The 22,974-nt window shown below is 44.0% G+C and overlaps 3 protein-coding genes across 6 annotated transcripts; all 3 read left to right on the forward strand.

The window, feature by feature from the left end:
• Positions 1-387: 387 nt before the first annotated feature.
• nod1 (nucleotide-binding oligomerization domain containing 1) lies at positions 388-6,048 on the forward strand. Of its 2 annotated transcripts, none has more exons than XM_057046230.1 (12): positions 388-702; positions 1,686-1,878; positions 2,177-2,351; positions 2,439-4,239; positions 4,312-4,395; positions 4,576-4,659; positions 4,735-4,818; positions 5,007-5,090; positions 5,187-5,270; positions 5,374-5,457; positions 5,538-5,621; positions 5,753-6,048. In XM_057046230.1, exons 2-12 carry the CDS (start codon positions 1,702-1,704, stop codon positions 5,823-5,825), a joined length of 2,814 nt encoding a protein of 937 aa, XP_056902210.1. In that variant the 5' UTR covers positions 388-702; positions 1,686-1,701; the 3' UTR covers positions 5,826-6,048. The 2 variants fall into 2 exon arrangements, with proteins under 2 accessions (XP_056902210.1, XP_056902209.1); XM_057046229.1 differs by lacking the exon at positions 388-702 and adding an exon at positions 1,141-1,336.
• Positions 6,049-8,524: 2,476 nt separating this feature from the next.
• sri (sorcin) lies at positions 8,525-11,887 on the forward strand. Of its 2 annotated transcripts, none has more exons than XM_057046243.1 (8): positions 8,525-8,795; positions 9,517-9,555; positions 9,794-9,863; positions 10,117-10,160; positions 10,569-10,716; positions 10,788-10,901; positions 10,981-11,039; positions 11,605-11,887. In XM_057046243.1, the coding sequence occupies exons 1-8, from the start codon at positions 8,778-8,780 to the stop codon at positions 11,629-11,631; spliced, it is 519 nt and encodes a 172-aa protein (XP_056902223.1). In that variant the 5' UTR covers positions 8,525-8,777; the 3' UTR covers positions 11,632-11,887. The 2 variants fall into 2 exon arrangements, with proteins under 2 accessions (XP_056902223.1, XP_056902222.1); XM_057046242.1 differs by having other exon boundaries at positions 8,526-8,795; positions 9,514-9,555.
• A 178-nt stretch (positions 11,888-12,065) lies between these two features.
• LOC130533094 (aldehyde dehydrogenase, mitochondrial-like) lies at positions 12,066-18,898 on the forward strand. Of its 2 annotated transcripts, XM_057046234.1 has the most exons (13): positions 12,067-12,269; positions 14,232-14,336; positions 14,941-15,081; positions 15,346-15,425; positions 15,513-15,624; positions 16,007-16,135; positions 16,777-16,890; positions 17,057-17,159; positions 17,253-17,437; positions 17,509-17,673; positions 17,995-18,152; positions 18,404-18,518; positions 18,726-18,898. In XM_057046234.1, the coding sequence occupies exons 1-13, from the start codon at positions 12,153-12,155 to the stop codon at positions 18,756-18,758; spliced, it is 1,557 nt and encodes a 518-aa protein (XP_056902214.1). In that variant the 5' UTR covers positions 12,067-12,152; the 3' UTR covers positions 18,759-18,898. The 2 variants fall into 2 exon arrangements, with proteins under 2 accessions (XP_056902215.1, XP_056902214.1); XM_057046235.1 differs by lacking the exons at positions 15,346-15,425; positions 15,513-15,624 and having other exon boundaries at positions 12,066-12,269.
• The last annotated feature ends 4,076 nt before the right edge of the window (positions 18,899-22,974 follow it).

Genomic DNA, 22,974 nt, shown 5'->3' on the forward strand with positions numbered 1-22,974 from the left:
TAATCGCTTTATTTTCTCTTTTCCTTAACCAAGAGGTAAAAGATGAATCGACTTCTTCGTGAGATTCATGAATGTAACCTGAAGCTAAAGAGTAAAACACAATATTTGAAAGCAATTTAAAGTAGAGAAACTTGTGGATAAAGTGGTCAATCTGGTCGGATCTTCCATGTTGTAGGCATGGTAATTTTCACTTCTGTGATATCTTAGATAAATTTGTTCAGTGCCAAGTTAATAAAATGGTGTAGATCAAGCCTGGCCAACCCGCGGCTCTTTGCCTGGTTTCATGCGGCTCGAACGTTCATATCGAAGTTTGGGTTTTTTTAATGTGCGTGTTCGCTTCGCTTGAGTTCAATACGGTACTTTCGCCAAAAGCGCATGCGCGTTAGATGAAAGTACCGCAAAGTTTCTCAGTAGGGACACGATCTTTTGAGAAATCAATTAGTGTCAAGTTCGCCTGTTCACGGAAGCTTCGTGACTCGGTTCCGTGATCTACAACTGAAAAGGCCACAGATCGCATTCCTCGCTTTAATGTGGAGCCTGCATTTAATGAGGCTGCAGCTGATGATCGATCTTTGTGAGGAGCACCAACTGAAACCTGCATCGATCTGCTCTGACTGCCTGGCAACAACTGAAGACAAGCCAGATTTGAAGAGGATTGTTCAAAGCAAGGAGTGCTAGAAGTCCCACTAAGCAACATACATAGTAAGAGAAAAAAAATATTTTAATTATTATATTTTTGTTTGTGGACTTAGTTGAATTGAGAGTTTGTGTGTGTGAGACACAATGTTCATTGTTGAAAATGACTGGCCCGTGGTCTGTAGAAGGCAAATTCTGTCATTATCATGTTGGTGTTTGACATTTATAAATAAATCTGGCTAAGCAGAGGTGTGTGTGTGAGGAAGGGATGAGGAGATGTTCACGTGTGCCCACGTGTATGATGTGGCCCTTAGGCTCTGACTGGTTGGCCACCCCTGGTGTAGAGATATATTTTTAGGATTATTACCCATTTTCACAGAAGAAAATAGTGTATGAATCTAAATTCGATGAAAATAATACATTTATGACACGTAAGCCCGGGGGTGAAAAATAATTGTCCTACATTATCGATGAGGCATGAACGCGGCGGGACATCCTTGTTTACTTTCACTTCCGCCTTCAGAAAGTTTCTTCCGCGTTTCAATGAAGCGACTTGACTTTTTTCTAGGATTTTTGCTAAAATTTTCGGCTTTAATGAGTCACGAATCACAAGATGTAGCGTGGAACAACCGTCGGATTATGTTGATTTTTCGTAATTTTGCCTGAAGGTAACGGTCCGCCTCATGACAGCGACACTATGGTGAGATCTGTGCTATTATACGTAACTGCTGAGTGGTTTCTCTGATTTTACTTTGCTTACCGATTTATTTATTTTTCCCTTTGGAATTCAATTGTTTGAGATCTACTGTACAATATTTATAACAGGATCTGAATAAGAATCCAAGACCTTTTATCACAGTGTAATGTGGAAACTACAATATTTTTGCCCGTGTATCTTAAAAGTTCATTTCTGTTAACTGACCTTTTCCTCTACCTGTAGCTGCTGCTGTGTGTGATTGGTCCCAGATGTGTTTTACCTAATCTGACTTTACTTGTCAAGCCCAGAAAGTGAAAACATCTGGTAATATTTGGTTCTGTGTCGCTCACAGAGGTGATGCAGCAAATATGAGTCAGACAGGAGAAGCCAAGATGTCCTATGTGGACCTCCTCACCGTCCACAGAGAGCTGCTGGTGTCCACACTGAAGAGCGTCCAGTGTCTCCTGGACAACCTGTCAGCCTGTGGTTTCTTCTGTGAGGAAGATGTTGATATTGTGCAGCAGACCGTCACCAGGACGGAAAAGGTTGGAGAACCAAAACATCTCAGGTTTTGGATGGTTTTACAGATCGATTTGATTTTCTCAAGAAATGTTTAGCTTTTAGTTTAACTCCTGTATTCTGTACTGCCACCCCAAGATGGCGCCAGCTATCAATCAAAGGAACTTTTAAAGTTTACCATGATGAAATTAGAAAAAATGATCAGAATGTTTTTATGATAATGTAATTAGTAATACACATTTTCCAATTTACAATTAAAGGAAAAGTTCTCCTGACGGTAAGATCATAAAGGAGAACAATTTAGAACTCGTGATTATGATTTAGGTACGGAAAATCTTGGAGGTCGTCCAGTGCAAGGGGGAGCAAGCCTGTGAGTACTTCCTTAAAATCATCTTCACGGTCCGTGACGCCTACATAGACCTCCAGCCATGGCTGAAAGACATCAACTACGTCCCGAGCTGCGAGGTAACACCGATGCCAGTGGTTAACACGGATCCCAGTAAGTAGCAACCGGACTAATCCGGCTCCACGTTGACGTTCAGTTGGTTGAGAGATCGTCATGTAACTGAGCGTCTTCCTGGACAAGTCAGCAGATACTGTGAGAAGCTGAGGGACGATATGATCCGAGACACCAGCTTCATCATGTCCTACGGTCAGAGAGAGGAGGCCCATCTGGAGGAGCTCTACACCGACACACTGATGGAGCTCCTGAATGACTCTAACGAACGTCTCGGGTTCTTGGAGAGCCTGGACCATCTCCTCGGAGACCACGGAGTCTTTAATCCCCATGGTGAAACCATCTACGTTATGGGAGACGCCGGTGTGGGAAAGTCCCTCCTGCTACAGAAACTCCAGAATCTCTGGTCCAAGAAAGAGCTGCAGACGGACGCCATCTTCTTCTTCAAGTTCCGCTGCAGGATGTTCAACTGTTTCAAGGACAAAGAACAGATCTCCCTCAGAGAACTTTTGTTCAAATACAACTGCTACCCGGACCACGACCCAGACAACGAGGTGTTTGATTACATCCTACGTTTCCCTGAGAAGGTGATTTTTACATTTGATGGCTATGATGAGGTTCAGGAGGACGCAGACCAGATGAACGCACCTGAAGTGGCGTCCCCAGAAGACAAGGCCTACCCCCTCCAGCTGCTCATGGGTTTGCTTTGTGGGAAACTGCTGAAGGGCTCTCAGAAGGTGGTGACGGCCCGCACCGGCATCGACTTCCGTCAGCGTGTGGTCAGAAAGAAGGTGGCTCTGCGGGGGTTCTCCCCTGCTCATCTGAAGACCTACATCAGCTTACACTTCAAGGAGCAGGAACACAGGGAGCTGGTGTCGGTCCAGCTGGACGCGAGCCCTCACCTGTGGAGCCTCTGCTCCACCCCGCTCTTCTGCTGGATCACATTCAAGAGCTTCCGTCACCTGCACAACGTGCACGACAGTTTTCACCTCCCTGACACCTGCGTCACGCTCACTGGCATGTTCCTCATGCTCTCCGAGGTGTTCCTCAGCCACGCGGCCTCGTCCACACCATCCCTGCTGAAAAATAACGCCCGCTGCACTTCGGAGACGTTTCGATGTGGCCTCAGGACGCTAACGGCTTTTGCTAAACTGGCCATTCAAGGAGTCGAGAGAGACGGCTTCATTTTTAGCCAGGAGGAGGTCAGTGGGTGTGGCCTGACGGAGGAGGAACTTTCCCTGGGGTTTCTCAGAGCTGCCGGCAGCTGCGACGGCAGTCCTATGTTTGAATTTCTGCACGCCACTCTCCAGTCCTTTCTGGCGGCGTTTGCGCTGGTGTTGAATGAAGAGGCTCCTCCCAGTTCCATCCTGAGGTTCTTTACAGAGAGCAGGAGGAGAGCCTCCTCCTGTCAGCCTTTTCGCTGCTGCATTCAGGACTCCTCAAAGGTCATAACGAAGGCGTCCTCATCAGCCAACGAGCACCTTCAGTTCACTAACCTGTTCCTGTGTGGGCTCCTGGCCAAAGCTAACATGGGTCTCATAGACCTTCTCGCATCTCCCAATATACTGAAAAAGAAACGTAGCATGCTGAAGTCCTACCTGTCGGCCAGCGTGAGGTCCCACCTCCAGGATGTGCCTCAGTACAAGAGCAGCGAGGGCAGTAAAATCCACGGCCTGTCCCGCCTCCTGTGGCTGCTCAGGTGCATCTTTGAGACGGGGAGCAAAGAGATCGCTCAGAGGACGGCGAGGGGCATCCCCGCTGGATTACTCAAGCTGGCCTACCTGAACATGTTCTCCAGCGACTGCACGGCCGTCAGCTTTGTGCTGCAGCACCAACCGAAGCTCTACGGGCTGGACATGGACAACAACAACATCGGCGACTATGGCGTGAAGCAGCTGAGGCCGATGTTCTCCAAACTAACCATCCTGAGGTAAAAGACTTTGTTGATTCTGAAGCATGTTTTTTAATGTTCCACCACTGAAGAACGTTTGCTCCTCAACAGGTTGTCTGTCAATAATCTGTACGACGGCAGCGTCGAGGTTCTTGCTGAGGAGATATGTAAATACAAAGTTATCCAGACTTTGGGGTGAGTGAACACGTCATAGACCCCCCCCAAAATTACAAGATGATACATTGTTTCACAGTGGTGTTGTCACGGTAACGGGATTTCTGCTCTCCACATACGTGTGACAACACGGCTGCGGAGCGTCTGAGTGTCTGTCCCAGTTCAGGAGAATTAGATGTTGCTTGGTGTTTCCACCTGCAGGCTTTACAGCAATCACCTCACAGACGTCGGAGCCGAACTGGTCGCTCGGGTCATCGAAGAGTGCCCCAAACTGCAGGTTGTCAAGTGAGTCCGAACAATCCAAACTTAGAATAAGTGCAGCGCCGAAGGAGGACTCACTGGTGTGGAACTTGTCCTCAGGATCGGCAAAAATAATATCACTCATGTTGGCGGGAGACGTTTGGCCGCCGCCATTCAGAAGAGCACGTCCATATTTGATGTGGGGTGAGATTTCTTTTCTTTAAAACTGTGAATGCCGCTAGTTTAAAAATGAACCCTGCACCCTACCTCAGTGGCCCAGGCCTGTCAGACACACCCCTTCAATCATTAGGAAAGCATGAAGGCACTCTACCTTCGAATTTTGAGGACAAAATTGCCACATCCTGACACTCTTGTGGTGGGTTTTCCTGCAGGATGTGGGGGAACTGCATCGGCGACGAGGGAGCTGAAGCCTTTTCAGAAGCTTTGAAGAACCACCCGAGTCTAACGAACCTCAGGTATCTGAGAGCCTTTCGTCTTCTTCACCCTTGTTATATTTTGGGATGAGATGTTCTTCGGCAGCTCTGACCAACAGTCGTCTCTCTCTGCTGCAGCCTCTCGGTCAATGGGATCACGTCTCGAGGTGGCAGATGTCTGGCTGAAGCTCTGCAACACAACAGTGTGCTCAGGATATTCTGGTTGGTCATCTCGGGTCAGACAGGGTCCGATAATGATGATCCCATCAGAGTAATAGACAATAAACTTCTGTGTGCGTGTGTGTGTGTGTGTGGGGGGGGGCAGGTTAGTCCAGAATGAGTTTACTGATGAAGTCGCTCCACACTTGGCGGAACTGATCCGAGCTAACACGGGTTTAAGCCACCTCTGGTAAGTAAACCCCGCACACACCCCTTCTTCTAATCTTCCTCTGGATGTGCAACACTCGGTTCCTCTGGTTTTGTCTGCAGGTTGATCAGCAACCGTTTAACTGTTGAGGGCATCGGGCAGCTCGCCGAAGCACTGGGACACAACACGACGCTTAAAGAGATTTGGTGAGAGCCCCGAACGTGTTCAACGCTTCCCTTCATTTGGTTTCACGTCTGTCAGATCAAAGCTGCAGCAGAATTGTTCTGTTTTATGGTCCCTCACTGCTTCATTCACATATCTGTTCGTCTTCCCACAGTGTGAAGGGAAACCAAGTCTCTGGAGAGGAGGAGAAACTGTTCGCTACAGAGAAAAGGTTGTTTTTCCACTAACCCTTGAAGACAGAGAGTGTGTGTGTGTGTGTGTGTGTGTGTGTGTGTGTGTGTGTGTGTGTTACCTTTCTCAAACCAGCATCTTCTGTATCACTTTGTGTTGTATTTATTGCCAAGGCTGCTGTGCTGCTTGTGTATTACTGAGTCGGATATTTCACACACACAGAACCTGTCTACAGTCCTGATGCACGCAAAGTAAATTAAACTCAAATACCTGAACAAAGTGTGACTAAAAAGTATTTTTCTACTCACTTTCGCAGCACTGCAGAAACGACAAAAAACATTTGGTTGCAAAATCTTTAATTTGCACTGAAACGTACCAGAACCAACCACCGGGAGGCGGTGCAGATAAATGCTCATGTCCATCTATATTTCACACTATGACAGTATGTTATAGTGATTTTAATAACCACTTTTGGCCCAAAACACATAAATACAACAGAAGGATCAGTGTCTCGAAGACCTGAACGTTTGTGCTGAAAACAAAACCACCACCAGTTTTTACTGGTTTATTTAGTCAGTTGTGTGTTCACATTCCTGTGAATGTTCTCGGAACTAATGGGTCGAGCTTAAATCTAAATTACTGTATTATCGTATCAGTATTTTCTATATTGTACTACTTTTACTGTGTAAATCTGGTGAGGCTGGATCCTGAAACAAGTGGCTACACGGTGGATACAGCTGACCTTGGAGATGGTCTGTGTAAATGTTGTCCGTTCTGAGGGGAGAAAATGGTTTCCAGTCAAAGGTGGGTCTGCACCCCCCCCCCCCACACACACACACACACACACACACACACAGCAGACTGCACTGATCATACTTACATTAGTTCCACAGTGTCTTCAATGGCCACTTCCTCCACCACCTCCAGTCCAATCAGCAGGTTCCTCCTCACTGTAAGCGCCAGTGTTGGTGTTAGAAGGTTACACAATGTCGACACACGACTGTCAGCTTCCTGATTAATCACCTCCGCTGTAGGCGTACGTGCATCCAGGCCAGGAGGGGCCCAGACGCTCTGGCTCCCTCTGCTGGCAGACGCACTCCTGGGTCTCCGGTTCTTCTGGACCCTCCCACCAGCACCCACTAACAGAATGTTGGGAAACTGCTTTGTCTTCGGCATCACCCTCGAGCACCACTTTTGACTGATGAGGAGCTTCAGGCCTCTGCTGAGCCAGGCCGGAGCCCCAGGGGGCCTGGTAGGGGATCCACTGACAGATGATGTCATGACCTGCAAGGAAGGAGTTGTTATATATAATGAATAAAATCAGGGTTAACTCACAAGATCACAAACATGAGTCAGTAATTGTGAGCGAGCCTTACTGCACCCAACCATCAGGGGTCAACCTAGTAGATGGAGCCGACCTTTTATTTCTGAATCAGCAGTCATATTAATTCATTAATGTCTACAAATTGTGGGAATGCAAGAACTGTAGTGAAGATATTCTTGCCGATTAGTTCCAGTTAGTCGTTCTGCGTGACAATTACAAACATACACATCACCAAACACATAGGCGAGGTGGTTTAATGCTCTTGACCAGCAGGGGGCAGCAGGGTTTACTAACCCAGACCTCCTGCATCCTGTCTGGCTCCACATCAGAACCACGTGTCTGATCCATCTGCTCACCTCTGCTGCTGATCCCACCTGCTGAGTTTGGGACAAGGAAATTTGCTGCAGCGTGTTGGAGGATTGTGGTGAGCAACGGCCAGAAGAGAGGAACAAAAATAAGCAAATGCGGGATTGTTGTCATACTCCAGACACTAAAGAGTTTAGTTAGCAGCAACAGGCTAACGATGCAGGCAGTCGTCACACCTTTATGACTTCATCTCACACAGCAGCTTCCATGTCCCAAATAACACAGCATTTCCACACCTACCAGAATGGTAAATATTGTATTTTACACATTAAACTGCATTTTTGACATTTTTTGATAGAAGACTGTTCAGATTACAAGAAGCACAATGAAGTTTTTCAGTTACACATTTACAAACGATCCAAACTTGCCTGAAGTGTAACAGCAAACATCAGGACCCCCACCGGCCTCCTCCTCCGGTTCCTCCTCCTCTTCCTCACAGTGCATCAACACTGATGAAGAAACCCTCCCTGAATGCTGTGGGGATGCAGGAGACCAGACCCACTTGCCCACCTTGTTTCTGTCCATCCCGGTCCAAAGCTGATCCTGGATGTGTGTGAGGAGCCTCTCCTGCACGATCTGGTCCCAGCAGGACTGTTGGAGTCTCTGTCTGATTGGACGGCTTGTTTTTGCGCATGATGTCATCCTTTCAGATGAACAATCCTGCTTGGTTTGCAATTTATGAAATATTTTATATCCATTTGTTTGAATTTTCATTAATTTAACTAGTGTTTTTGATTACTGTAGTTCATACTGAACCCTTTTTCATGTTTGTGGAGGTGTATAAAACGAGGAAGGCTCTTTTGCAACACTGCATGATCTGAAAAGGCTGCTCTCAGTCAACAATGAAATTAATCTTAATATTGGTGTGTGTCTCAAATGAGTTTATGGCACCACTACGGTTAAAAAAAGGTCAAATTTTATACGTTATTTAATACGTTACGCGAAAAATGATCGTAGACTCTAAAATGCTTCTTCAGTTGTAACTAATAATGACTCCAGAAAGAATAAACGAGGACCATTTCTCATGAGAAATAAACATACCTTAACTAGGAAGGGCGTGGTCTCCGCGAACCCACGTGACCCACATCCCGGAAGTAGCTCAGGTCTGCGGTGGGTTCGTTGCGGGACGTTTAACATTAATCCAGAAAAACTGCATTATTGGCCGTCAAACTGTGGCCGGTTCACCTATAGATCCACCTTTGTGCTTCGCGCGAATCTGGAACCTTTTTAATCCACTTCTAAACTCACCGTCCGGAGTATAAACCGAACCGTGAAATTCGAGCAGAAGTCCTCATTTTTATTAATCTATCGGATTAAAATGGCTAACATGGGCGCGGTAAGGGAATATACCATTACAGGAATATATATATGTATATGTATAGCATTACAGATACCGGTACTTAGTCGTTTAAACTCATTTCACATCAGCTAAAGTTGATTGTCTACAGCACATAATACGAGTACGGATGAGTTAAAGTTATGCATTTAATGTCTAAACATCTGATCCGACGGGTTGGACGCTTATTGTTCAACATTTGTGATGGTATTCTGAGTTTAATGTTAATATAACGTACATGAAAATCACTGATCGAGTGTAATATAAGGTACTTGTGCTGCGTTATTTAGATATATGCAGTTTCAAAGTCCAACTAAAATATTCAGGTTATAAAGGCCAAAGGTTAAACTCTAAACGAGTAGTAATAAACGAATAAAATATTGGTAAAATAATTATTCATAAATTACGGGATGTATTATGAAAAAAGCACCTGCTTCTATTTTCTTGACAAAATTAACTTAAATTGAATTTGGCTGAGCTTAAACATATTGAGTTTAATCTCATATTTATCTGGGAAATAGCAAATGAATAAAGCAGGAAGGCTCAAGTTTCATGGTCTCACATTAATCTGAGGGGAACCTGAAGCAGCTGAACTCTCTCCTACAGGAACTTGTGTTGGTTTCAGGTTGATCTGGTTGTTTAAGTAACTGAGTGCTTGTTAGTCCTGGGCCAACATCTGCAGCGTCCTTTCAACATCTCTCTCTCTCTCTCTCTGCAGCAGGATCCTCTGTATGGGTATTTTTCGGCTGTAGCTGGACAGGTAACGTAAATCCACCCTACACCTCACGTCAGATTTGACATCATGAACTCATGAGACTTACAGATTGTTGTGGAAGTCTTTAAACATTTCATTACAGTGTTTTGCTTTATATCATGAGAACCAGAGCCAATCCTCATCCCTTTTGTTTATCCATGATCTGAACGGAATGTTCCTCCTGGGAGTCTGTAGGACTCACGAGCCGTTGCTGTTGTGTTTATCTCTGTCTTCCCTCTGACAGGATGGACAGATCTCTGCGGATGAGCTGCAGCGTTCCCTCACGCAGTCGGGCATCTCTGGCGGATACAAACGTTAGAAGCTCTCTTCTCTCATCTGTTCGTGTTGAAGGAATCATTTGATGTTCTAGTTGGTTGGCAGAGAAGCTTCTGTGTTTACTTGCTCCTAATTAATGCCAGCTCTTCTTTCTTAAAGTACTGTAATTTTTGTACAGTAGATTAAAACACCACACCTGTTATATTTCAAGAGAAATAGGCACCTGAATGTGGATTTGATGAGGTTCTTCATGTCGTACTCTGACTTTCTTCTATTTTTCTCCTATTCCAGCCTTCAGCATGGAGGCCTGCAGACTGATGATCTGCATGCTGGATGTATCCTTCCCATCAGCCAATCACACAGTTCTAACTGACCCACAGGTGAAACACATCCACGGCTGACGTCAACACTCCTGACTGAACCACAGCCGTGAAAACTGCTGACTTTTCTGAAAAGGTTTTAGGGAGATTTAGGCTCTGATAATACAGCTCAAGCATAAAGGCATCCACGGTGGTTCCTCTCTTCCACTCTTTCTTCACTCTTATAGCACGAACAATTTGTCTCTTCAGGTTTTGGTTCTTGTAAGAATGATAAATGTCATTAAAGTAACTTTAACTTCAAAAAACCTGCATCGTACAAGAAAAGCCTGAGATGCTGTTAGCTTCTTACCATACAAATTCTAGTGGCTATTTCTATTATTATTATTTTAAACGAAGGTGGACCTTAACTGAGGGTGATTTCAGAAGGACATGTCAGGCACGATGGGCTTTCATGAGTTCAGAGAACTTTGCCAGGTTCTGAATGCCTGGAAGTCAACGTTCGCCACATACGACCAGGACCGCAGCGGGACGGTGGAGGGCCACGAGCTCCAGAAAGCCATCAGCTCTCTGGGTACAGCAACCAAACCCTGTTCCTAATCACCTGATATGAAACTGCCCTTATCCAAAGATGTTTATGTGCAGGTTATAATCTGAGCCCTCAGGCCATGAATGTCATCATGAAACGCTTCAGCACAGGCGGAAGGATCACCTTTGATGACTTCATCACTTGTTGTGTGAAACTCCGAGCCCTGACCGGTGAGCCAGCTGGAGGAAAGTGTTGACCTTTCAAATGCCGTCTGTCCAGCACGGTTACCAGCACTTTTGTCCTCCCTAGATCACTTCAGAAGGAGAGACGCTGCTCAAAACGGCAACGCCTCCTTTCACTACGATGACGTAAGTTTTGAATCAACATAATATTTAGAACTTTTCCTCCTGTTAAAGCACCTTGAAACTCACCAATTGCTTCAACACAGGGAGGCTCATTTAGCAACATGCTAGCACTAATCACTGGGTGCTGCTTTTGGCTTTTATCACATCCTTCACACCCCCACCACAGAGTTGTCATCAGCCAGGACAGTCCTTTGAATTATTAGATCAGACGGGGGGCCTCCAGCATGTGAGGCTTATCAAAGATCCAGCAGATAGTAGATCTGGAGCAGCTTCTCATTCAGCAGGAGTGGTTGAGATTGTTTTTTATGGCCCCCACAGAGCTTCACTTCCTTGTAGTCCCTCTGGAATTAGCCTCCCCTGGTTGAAACTCCCCTTGAATAAACTACAGCTGGAGTTTTTCCTAACAACCAGGGTGTTTAAAGTTCAACAATCATAATAGTAATGAATCTTGGTAAATGACTAATTAAAACAGATCCCATAAAACATTTAAAACACACCAGCCTGATAATACTTGTTAATGCCGTTGGGTCATTTTAAAGTTTAACGCTGCCCTTCTGTCTGTCTCCAGTTTGTCCAGGTGAACATGAGCTTGTGAAGAGGATACCAGGGGGCACACACCAGCTCTGTTAACTCACATCTAATCTCAATGTTTATGTTAATCACCGTTGTACAAGATACACTCACATTCCATTTCACTGTAACTTTTTTTTTTTTTACAATAACGCATAAGAATGTAACTAAAAAAGAACTATATTTAGACTTTTTTAACTTCTGGGTGGACCCACTATATTCAATATACACTGTAAAAACATGCATGGCGCAATAAACGCACGTTTAAAACAAAAACAAAACCCGTAGAGCAGGGTTTAAAATGTGCAGAAATGGGGTTTTTTTTATCTTCAGAAAACAGTTCTCTTTTTGTATTTATCTATTTGAAAACGGTTCTCTTTCCTCGATCTGGGGAATAATAATGATAATAATAATAATGTCGTCGTGACTAAAAAGGGGCCTGTACGCAGACTTCCGGTTTTCTCTTAAAGGCGCAGAGCCGCAGGTGGCTGCATATAAGCCTGCCTCCAGCCCTCCGCCCCAGCTCACTTTCCTGCCGTTATCACCATGCTCCGTACCGTGCTCCTCCGGGCCCTTCCCAGGTTCGGCTGCCCAGCGGTCTGCCGCTACTCTGCGGCGGCCATCCCGGTGCCGAACACCCAGCCGGAGGTCCACTTCAACAAGGTGAGCGGAGCCGCAGTTAGCTTACGGCGCCATCAGCAAGTGCGTGATTTCAGCCTCGTCCTTCATTTATAACTCCTAAAAATAGTGCAGAAGTTTTTCATTTGCAGTAGCTTTCTGGCTTTTTTAAACCTCTGGACGCCGTCCAGGAAGTTCTACGTTTTTAGCCTTTAAGGAAGTGCTTGACCTCCGAGCGCCCGCAGAAAGTTCTGATTTTATCTGCAGCAGAAGTGAAAAACATGTTGTGAACCGAGTGTATTCGGCTGGAAATCTGCATTCGGTGTTTTTTACCCTTTCGCCTGAATAAAGATCCGATTCTGCGTTATGTAACCAAAGGTTTGCTCCGCTCAGCGATGTTATGGTGACGAGTCAATATTTAACAAAAGTGTTGGATAATATAACGAAAGTCATGTAAACGGTGTCATTTTAAGGTTAATAATCGACCATAATGACACTTCATGAGGGGGGAAAGACCTTTAGTATTACGAATTAACTAAAAATTACAGTTACAATTAATTGGGAATAACTATCGTAGAATTTAGTAATATTTAATAGTATAAAATATTAATATAGTATCATTTTGAGCCCATCACAATAATTCTTTTTTTTTTTTTAAATGTTTTCATCAGCAAAGTAAAACCTTGTAATGCGTTTCCAAGCTGCAACAGCAGCAGATCAGTCAGTTCAGTGCCGACGTCTCCAGGAGAACTGATATTAAAACAGATCCAGAGTCCAAACGCGGACTGTTTGTCACTAATGATCATCATAATTAGGTCTGAGCCGGTCTTTAAATCCTGATGTTTCTTTTCTTTTCAAACTCGAGTTTCGACTTGTGGTTTTGAAGTTGCTTCATAGGTTTTGCTTGCAAAAAATGTAGCGAACAAACCTGCCAAATTGCAAATGAAGCCCTGATAAGGTGGTTGTTTTGATGTTTTTATCGAAGTGACTTGGATGGTCTTTGGTTATGAAGAGATTTTCTGTTTTTTGCATTTGTTTCTGTTTATTTTAGAGTTAGTTTAGATGTTAGGGATAATATAATGATTAGGAAGTGTAATAAAGTTAAGCAGTCAATTGACCCTTCCATGACATGACTGTTGTTTGGATAACTGGTCAGTGGAGACGGTCAGGCTGGAAGTGTTAAACACCCATCGGAAAACTGGACAGCATAGTTTAGTGGTGTTGATAGTTCGTCTGTAAGAAGAATGTGAACTTTGACCTGGCTATCTGGGAAACATTTGGCTCTCGTCTTCTAAAATACTTTCTTCCTGGGTTGGAGTTAAAAAAAACAAAACAACGGAGAACTGTCATCCAATGGGACTGGAGGGAGAAGACGAGGTCATCCAACCAGAGGACATCGGACTGGATTAGCAGCAATAATTTGCCTATATGTTTCTATAAAAGACTGGGTCAAGGCATAGTTAGACTGTCAGACCTCATGCCCTGACAACTCTCTTTGTTATTGTAGGGTTATGAAACTGGCCTGGAGCTCCTTAATATTTGTATCTTGAATTGGTTCTATTTACTAAATACATTTTGAAATTGGCATTTTTCTCCTTAGAGTCTTTATTCAGAGAACACACGGATCAGCAGTGACTCCAGAATATTGGGATCCAACAGTTACCTGGGTGACCTTTTTCCATGTTTCTCTAGCCTTTAACAAACTCGGATGTTTCTGGGTGGCTCATGACCTGAAGAGATAACAAAATGGAAATTTTAAAATAATACCTGTAGCATTAGGTAGATGCATTTCAAAGCTCACTGTACAAGTACTAACATTTGATTTTTAAAAAGGTAACAGCTTATAAACAACCATTAAATAAAGGTAACTAACCTGGACACCAGGGGTCAATTCCTCCAGGTGTGGGGCGAGGAATCCAGTGAGCTTTTGGAAGGGGTGCTTCCTCCGAACCCACACGTGCACATCTGAGGCTCTGTAATAACGCGCGTGATTCTTCCTTTGTTCAGCTCTTCATCAATAATGAATGGCATGACGCCGTCAACGGGAAAACGTTCCCCACCATCAACCCGTCCACCGGGGAGGTCATCTGTCAGGTCGCCGAGGCGGATGAGGTAAACCCGACCAGTAAACACTGACCTGTATCATAGAAAATGCACAGAAAGTTATTTTTACACATAGTGTAACCTACAGAAGTCAATAAAGTTGTTTTGTCCTTTAATAACCTCTCAGCTGTGGGAACGTTTCTTTCTCGGGAAGGTGATGAATTGCGATTAAAACGGTTGAAGAAAAATTTAGAAAACACAGAATCAACCAGCTCTTGGGGCAAGATTTAGTTTGTTAAGGACTCAGATGTGTGCACATGTCTCTTGTATTGGAAAAAGGCAGTGAGTGGAACACAGAGCTGTGGGGAACGCCGCAGACTTGATGAGGAAAACAAGTTAACTGGAGCAAAGACGGAACAAACCGATGTTTGTTTTGGACTGAAGCCGTATAGAAAAAATGTCTCAGACACATCTAACCTGTTTAGTGTGGATGAATCATCTTATATTTAATTTGCTTTTGTGTCCCTCTGATTTGGCATTATATTAAGGTTATTACTCATTTATTAAATCAGTAATTAATTAATTATATATATATATATATATATATATATATATACCCCTTCCAAAAGCTGTATATAGCTGTGCTATTTCTGGTGTATGGTATCGTTTCCAGGCAGATGTAAACAAGGCTGTGAAAGCCGCACGTGATGCCTTCAGGTTGGGGTCACCATGGCGACGGACGGATGCCTCACACCGCGGCCTGCTGCTGAACCGTCTGGCGGACGCCATCGAGAGGGATTCTGCTTATCTGGCTGTGAGTCCGGCCTAAACAACGCTCGTATAATTACAATAATTACTCGTTAGGCACATTTCAACACCCAAAACAAGTTAGTCTCCTTATTTGTTCATTAAACATTATCACACATGTGGTCACATTAACCTTTTCATTTAGTGGATCAATTTTTATAGCTGTAATGCCATCTTTCACACACTCACACACACATGCTCACATGCTCACACATGCTGTTTGAAAACACTTGTGGCAGGTTGTTACACTCAGATTATGCTGTTGCCATAGGAACTGGAGACTCTAGATAATGGAAAGCCATATGCAGTTGCGTACTCTGTGGACTTGCCCAATGTGGTGAAGTGTTTGAGGTACCACCGCATGTTATCTGCTGAGCCCAGCGTCTTGCGGAGCCCCCTGGCCTGACCATGTCACTGAACCTCTGGTGGTGTGTTCAGGTACTACGCAGGCTGGGCCGACAAATGGGAGGGAAAGACCATTCCCATTGACGGAGACTTCTTCTGCTACACCCGACATGAGCCCATCGGGGTCTGTGGACAGATAATTCCGGTGAGGGTGGGGGGGGCTTTTTATTTATGAGTGCATGTAAATGAATGGGATAAAAGCAGTTGGTGAGAATAAAGCCAGGAAGTAAACAAAGATAAAAGCCCCCATGAATGGGTGAAAATGGCTTTATTGACCACTGGAAATAGAAAAGATTAAAATGGTAATAAATCGTACAAAAAATCTTCTCCTCAAGTTGCAGTATATATTTTGTAACTGTCCATCTTTTATCTTCACCAGCAAACAAGGTTGAATGTGACCAAACTCTTCATATTTTTATCTAAACATGAAATTGTTGCTGGAGTAAAGGGAAACAGGAAATACTGAAGGATGTTGTCTTCATGGTGAGCTGATGGTAGTGTCTGTGTCGCCCCCTCTGTCTCTGCAGTGGAACTTCCCTCTGTTGATGCAGGCCTGGAAACTTGGCCCTGCCTTGGCAACCGGCAACACCGTGGTGATGAAAGTCGCAGAGCAGACGCCGTTAACTGCTCTGTATGTGGCCAGCCTGGTCAAAGAGGTACCGTCTCTCCTGCAGCACCAACACTTTTAGCTTGAATGCTTTCCACTCCCACCAAAGTAGTCGTGTCTAAAGAAGCCAAACTTCTTCTGGTTTCTTTCCTCAGGCTGTTGACCTTCTTTAGACCTTAATGGCAATAATTGAACACTTGTAAAATGCTGTTGGCTCAGTCAAGCAGCTTTCACCTATTATTTGTACTGCTTTAGATTCTTAAGTGTGCTGAGAGCTGTAAAGAGGTCAATATTGACTTTTACGACCAATAAACACAAATTGGAAAGAGGCTCCATTTAAAAAAAAAAAAAAAAAGAAAAAAAAAAGAAGAATAAAGTTTTTAGAAATCATTGAATTTGCGACAACGTATCAAATGCCACCAACAGGTTGAAGTACACACGCCGAGCCTGTAGATGGCGGTAATTTTCAAAGTTTTCCAGCAGACCAATGACAAGGTGGTGGTGTTCTACGAGCAGCCCTGAACTATAAAATTAAAATAAACAAACTTGTGGAGACCGTGGATTAGCAGTTGTACCGGTCTTCTACTCTCAATATTCTTCTACGTCTACGTATGGTCCCGTCTGCGCAGCTGGAAATGTTAACTCAGATATGTTGTATCTCCCTGAAGATCTCCCCGCTTTCTCTTTCAGGTGGGTTTCCCAGAAGGGGTTGTGAATATCTTGGCTGGAATGGGACCCACGGCTGGGGCTGCAATCGTCAGGCACATGGATGTCGATAAAGTGGCGTTCACCGGATCCACAGAGGTGGGACACTTGTGTTCTTTGTTCTGGAGGTTGTGTGTTTGTGCCCACTAAGCTGGAACATTTGTTTTTAAATCTGAACTATCTGCAGAAAGTCCTGTTTTCAAGTGCTGGCTGAGAGATATCAGCATTGTGACTGATGCTTCTTCATCTACTGCCATGTCTCCAGGTGGGTCACCTGATTCAGCAGGCATCAGGTAGCAGTAACCTGAAGAAAGTCACCCTGGAGCTGGGAGGAAAGAGCCCTAACATCATCCTGTCTGACGCCAACAGTATGTGGTTCTGTTGTTGTTGTTGTTGGACTGAGCAAACGTGCATCACAGCCTCACCCTCATGTCCGGTTTTGTCTGGTTTCCTGCTCCCAGTGGAGGACGCGGTGGAGCAGTCCCACTTTGCCCTGTTCTTCAACCAAGGCCAGTGCTGCTGCGCTGGCTCACGCACCTACGTGCAAGAAGACGTCTATGAGGAGTTTTTGGAGCGGAGCGCGGAGCGAGCCAAGCGGCGACTGGTTGGGGACCCCTTCGACTTGAAGACGGAGCAGGGGCCTCAAGTAACGCTCGCCCTGGGTTCTAATAGCATGCTCGTAGAGCTGTTCCTCATTTCCTCTGTCTTGACCTCCAGGTGGACCTGGAGCAGTTCAACAAGATCCTGGGCTACATCAGCACGGGGAAGAGGGAGGGAGCCAAGCTGATGTGTGGAGGAGGAGTAGCTGCAAACAAGGGATACTTCATCCAGCCCACTGTGTTTGGAGATGTACAGGACAACATGACCATTGCCAGGGAGGAGGTAGGAAAGAGTGGACGCTGTCACTCACAGGGGGGGCGGGTGGACATTACCCACTGCCACTGTGTTTTGAGACTTTGTGGTGCAGAATGTTCAGTAAACTCTTTTCCAGCCATAACGTACGGAGGTCAACACTCCTGGTGGAGGGTCACATGACTTGAGTCCACTCCTTCCGAAACACCAGTTCAGTTCATTACAGAAATATCGATTATTTGGTTGCTGTTGAATTTCAACAATCTCTGAACCCATTAAAACACAGGAGCACACTTGGATTTTGCCACTTCTATTAACTGATCTTTGTTTTCCCTCCATTTTCTGCTGCAGATTTTTGGCCCAGTGATGCAGATCTTGAAGTTCAAGTCGCTGGAGGAGGTGGTGGAACGGGCCAATGACACCAAATACGGTCTGGCAGCAGCTGTGTTCACGAAGGACATCGATAAGGCGCACTATATATCCAACGGTCTGCGCGCAGGCACTGTGTGGTATGCATTACATCACATGATTCTATCAGGAACAGATTTAAAATGATAAAGCTGTCTCTGCTACTTCTGAGCCATTTTGGTTATGTGTTCGCTAGAGGGCGCTGTCACCCCAGCAGAGGCTCTCGAATACGAGAACTAAAGTTTCTAATCAAAGTTTTAAGACGTTCTTGACCATAGAAACAGATGTGTAAATGCTTTTGTATCTGAAATGTGCGTTATTACAGATTTAGAGTTCATGTTCTGCTCCGCAGGATTAACTGCTATGACGTGTTTGGGGCCCAGGCTCCATTTGGGGGCTACAAGGCATCAGGAATCGGACGAGAGCTGGGAGAATACGGTCTGACCAACTATACGGAGGTCAAGACGGTAAGTGGGGGGTGCATTAGTGCAGCTTAAACATCAGATCAAGCTCTCAAAATCAGCCAGTAAAATACTAACTAAAATAAAAATGTTGCTAAAATGTTGTTAAATCTGTTTACCTAATCCATGATGTTTGTTGTAGCTGCTTAACTAGCTCCATACATTTGAAACAAATACACTAAAGTTGTGAAATGTTGTGCTTTGTGCCGGTAGGTGACAATAAGAGTTCCACAGAAGAACTCGTAGAGGTCAGTGACCGACCTCCGAGAAACCCTGAACTTTTTTTACGCCATGGTTTCCAACATGTGAGGAGGATTTCATTGGACTCATCTGGCTTCAAACTGTGAAAATATATCTTTGGTTTAAAAAATAAAGTTGAAAACTGAGACTGTGTGTTTTTTATCACTGGAACACACTAAGACACATTTTACATTTTGTTAAATGTAGTTATATTTTAAGAACCACAGCTGTGCAGTTAATGTCATATATGCTACATTTCCAAACAGAACAACAGAATAAGATCTTCTGTGGAAAAACTGCAACAGCAACAATGTCACAAAACTACAACAGCCATAAAGCACGAGGATGCAGGTCCAGAATTCTTCAGGGGTTTTACACTTTTTGGTGGATTTGAAGTTTACTGACTACTGATTTAAATTCAAAATGAACTTTGAATGTTTGTACTATTGTCTGAACAAGAGTTTAATTAAATGTTGGTATAAAGTGACCATATGTGATAAATTACAGAAATAACTTTAATTAAGGAAAAAGAATAAATCTGTAGGGTAATGTGTTGCAAAAGCATCTAATTATTCCTGATATTTCAATTATTTTGTTTTTCAATGAAAATCCTTATTTAAAATTTGAAACGGGTTAGGAGTAAAGGAAAAAAAATATACATCTAATTTGAAATATGAATAAAATAAGTAAGGAATCCCCTTATTAGGCTAATTGGAAACTCTAAAAATTGCCCGTGCGTGTGAGAGAGAATGGTTGTTTGTCTATATGTGTTAGCCCTGCGATTGACTGGCGTCCAGTCCAGGGTGTACCCTGCCTCCGCCCATTGTGCTGGGATAGGCTCCAGTCCCCCCGCGACCCTCAGTGGAGGAACAAGCGGTAGAAAGTGAGTGAGTGAGTTAGTGAGTGAGGAATCCCCTTTTTGTGTTTGACACCAACGCAAAAGTGGTCATGCAACAACTTTTTTTCGCGAAGAGGTTAAAGTCGGTTCGAGACTTCCTCTTGTTTTGAAATTCAAACACAAACAGAATTATCTCCTAATGTTATCGCTTACTACCAACTGTACCGACGGAACGCATCCATTGGCCCAAACGTACCAAGGGTCGGTAATTCCCTTTCCGGTAGAAAATCTTATTTGTAAAATTGTTTCTGCCGCTTGTTATAGTGTTTCGTCACTTGTAAATTGTTTCAGCCGCTTGTAAAAGTGTTTCGTTACTTGTAAATTTGTTTCAGCCGCTTGTAAAAGTGTTTTGTCATTTGTAAATTTGTTTCATCCGTAAATTTGTTTCATCCGATTGTTAAAGTGTTTTGCACCTCTCGGCCACCGTAGGAATGACGTCACTTCCGCCTCAGCTCAACGGACATTGGTTGGATTTTTAGTTTAGTTTGAATCTCATGGCGGTCAAGACGTGTGAGTGTCAGGTAATGTACATAATCTGTTGACATTAATGTTTTTGTAGTTAATGTTACCGTTGAGCGTTATTGATTTTCAGCAGTTTTCAGCAGACTTTGCGCCTCACGATGGAAGCCAAATGGCGCCATTATTAGAATGAAAATGTATTAACAGAAAGTGTTATTGATTTTTCGGAATAGAGCTGCATTACTTGACTAATAAAGTAAAAATAAGAAAATCATCCAAACTGCATTTACAGCTCCAAACTGCTCATTGTGTGACTTAATTGAATGGAAAATAAAACAGCATTCAAGATTCAATTAAAAGAAAACAAACCAAACCAAACAAATCCACAGCAAATTCTCCATCTTGTGTTGACCAGCGTATAAACTGGGGTTATAGTATAGTGTATTATTATAGCAGTCAGGCTAGAAAATATTATAAAACAGTATAAAGCACAAGTGGAGCTGGCAGTCAGAAAAGTTTCATTCTTACAGGCGTCACATGAAGCCCAACTCATTTATGACTATACCAATACATTACTTTTGCATTGACCTGCACTATTTCTTACAATTTATATATATATACTGCATATATGTCTTATTTTATTTATCTTATTCTAATGTTGTCTTTTATGTTGAATGTCGCAGCGTCTCACCAAGACAAATTCCTAGCTTGTGTAATACTGTGTATTACATGAACAATGGCAATAAACCTGATTCTGATTCTGATTCTGACTAAAGTTCAGATAATCTGGAACCACCAGAACGTGGTGAGACTCATGTATTTAAAATGTTACCTGTTTACAAGGTGGACGACTCCAGCCGAACAGTCTTGAGCCCAGCTGGAATCATCGCTGGCATCATGAAGAGGTGAGAGCATCCACCTCCTCGATGAAGATGAAGACGAGGATGAACCACTCTGGTAGAATGAAAATGGAGATGTTTCATTTCACCTTTGCTCCTCTCAGGTCAGTGACGGAACCGGCAGGTTTTCCTGGACGGAGTCACGTCTTCAACATTAGTAACAGGTCGATGGATTCTCCCGTGACCTTTGGAGCTTCATCAGACTTAAATTCTACATTTTTGGTTCGTATTGTACGAGATCACCTGAGAAACATCAAATGAAACTCACATGATTTTTTTTATCCTGTTGCAGCGTCTCAAGAAGGACGTTGCTGAATTTATGAAGAAAAAACTGATCAGACTCAAGAAGACTCTGGATCGACTCAGCTCTGGGGGGTCACACATCAAACTGGAGATGAGTCTGGAAACGAGCTGAGGCGGAAGGAAAACTTTCCAAATCTGATGCCAAAAAAAAACAAAATCGTGAAAACTTAAATTTATCAACATCTAAATCAGTGGTCTCATGCTCACGGGCCAACTGCGGCCCCCAGGGTCGATAGTTTGTGGCCCCCACCTATATATGAAAGTTTAATGTTAGTGCGGCCCGCGAGTTTGATATGATTGGCACTTTACAGTGTTGTGTGCGGAGCTGAACGAACCCACCAATCACGTGGGGTATATGGCTCTCGGGGGCGGGACATCGGCCGGAGGTGTGGCGAACTGTGGCGTTACGCCTCCTCTCTTCGAGGACCAATCACAGCCCTCATGGCGTCCGAGACACGGGTTGGTTCTCGAGGAGGCGATCCAAGGTGGAGAGGACCTTTGCATGTAGAGAGGAGGCGCTTTGCAGAGTTCTGCCGCTTTTTCTAAACACGGAACTTTGTCTTGTATAAAAGTCCCTTCTCAGCAAATTTTTCAAATCAGTCGCTTGTGCAACTGTGATTTTCGCTATATTAAAATAAAATGGTAAATATTGGTAGGGACTAATTTGTATTCCCCAAACATTGATTGTGATATATCCCTACCGAGGCCAATAATCTAAATACATGTTTAAATATTCCGTGGGGTGGGTTGCCCATGTTTACATATTGTAAAATAGAATATTGTACAGGTTTTGTATTATTTTTTTACACAATGTGAAAAATTAATTTGCTTTAAATCCCAAACTCGTTACTTCCTGTCCAATAGTGGACGCTGCTACTCCAGACAGCTGCAACAGCCCTGAAAGTCAACAATTACAGTTTCTTTGGCCTCTTGACTTAAACTAAATCAGAGACTGATGTGTGGAGAAACTACCGTTTTCCGTACAAAGCAGCTTGTTTCAACGTTTGTGCCCCCACCAGTCTGACATTTCCCATGTTTGTGAGCTGGTGTAGCCCATCAGCAGACCTGCAGGGGTGCAGCTTCATCTTGGAGAGGCTCCAGATGGCACCAAGCAAGGAGAAATGGATAAAGTGTGACATCAATAGCACAAATCCCAAACTATAAGATTCCACTATGAACTCGCTGTTATGTTCCAGTTTAAAAATAGCCTTCCTCTCTTCCTTTCTATGCACTACTTTTTTACATTCTCGAATAAAGAAGTCCAAATAAATAAAGACAACAAACATTACAGTTATCTAACTTTTGTAATCCTGCTGTGCCAGCGGCACGACTAAATTCCCCGCACTGTAGCAGCCAACGCGTCATCAAGCGTTTAAGTTAAGGCGGGACGTCGAAAGATTGAATCGTATATGATTGGCTGTTGAAAGATAGAATCGCGCAGATGATTGGCTGTTGAAAGATTGAAAAGCGCGTATGATTGGCTGGGCTGCGCCACAGTTGCCCAAGGTGCCCCCTTTTTGCTTTCTACCTCTATTTCTGCTGCTTCTTCACGCGTCAGGCGTGTCTGGGAGCTGTATTCCTGTATCATCACCAGAACTCCGCTTTTGTCGTATTTGACAGGTCTTCACACCGATAACCGTCTGCGGTGCAGCAGGTAGAGGAG

Source organism: Takifugu flavidus, chromosome 10 (assembly GCF_003711565.1).
Source record: "Takifugu flavidus isolate HTHZ2018 chromosome 10, ASM371156v2, whole genome shotgun sequence".
NCBI classification, from domain to species: domain Eukaryota; kingdom Metazoa; phylum Chordata; class Actinopteri; order Tetraodontiformes; family Tetraodontidae; genus Takifugu; species Takifugu flavidus.

Coding starts and splice junctions, on each gene's coding strand:
- sri (XM_057046242.1), top strand. Junction 9,556..9,793: donor TTTCGGCTGTAGCTGGACAG/GTAACGTAAATC, acceptor TCCCTCTGACAG/GATGGACAGATCTCTGCGGA. Junction 10,902..10,980: donor GAAACTCCGAGCCCTGACCG/GTGAGCCAGCTG, acceptor TGTCCTCCCTAG/ATCACTTCAGAAGGAGAGAC.
- nod1 (XM_057046230.1), top strand. CDS start 1,702: ATGAGTCAGACAGGAGAAGCCAAGATGTCCTATGTGGACCTCCTCACC. Junction 4,396..4,575: donor AAAGTTATCCAGACTTTGGG/GTGAGTGAACAC, acceptor TTCCACCTGCAG/GCTTTACAGCAATCACCTCA. Junction 5,271..5,373: donor AGTGTGCTCAGGATATTCTG/GTTGGTCATCTC, acceptor GGGGGGGGGCAG/GTTAGTCCAGAATGAGTTTA.
- LOC130533094 (XM_057046234.1), top strand. CDS start 12,153: ATGCTCCGTACCGTGCTCCTCCGGGCCCTTCCCAGGTTCGGCTGCCCA. Junction 14,337..14,940: donor AGGTCGCCGAGGCGGATGAG/GTAAACCCGACC, acceptor TATCGTTTCCAG/GCAGATGTAAACAAGGCTGT. Junction 17,674..17,994: donor TGACCATTGCCAGGGAGGAG/GTAGGAAAGAGT, acceptor TTTCTGCTGCAG/ATTTTTGGCCCAGTGATGCA.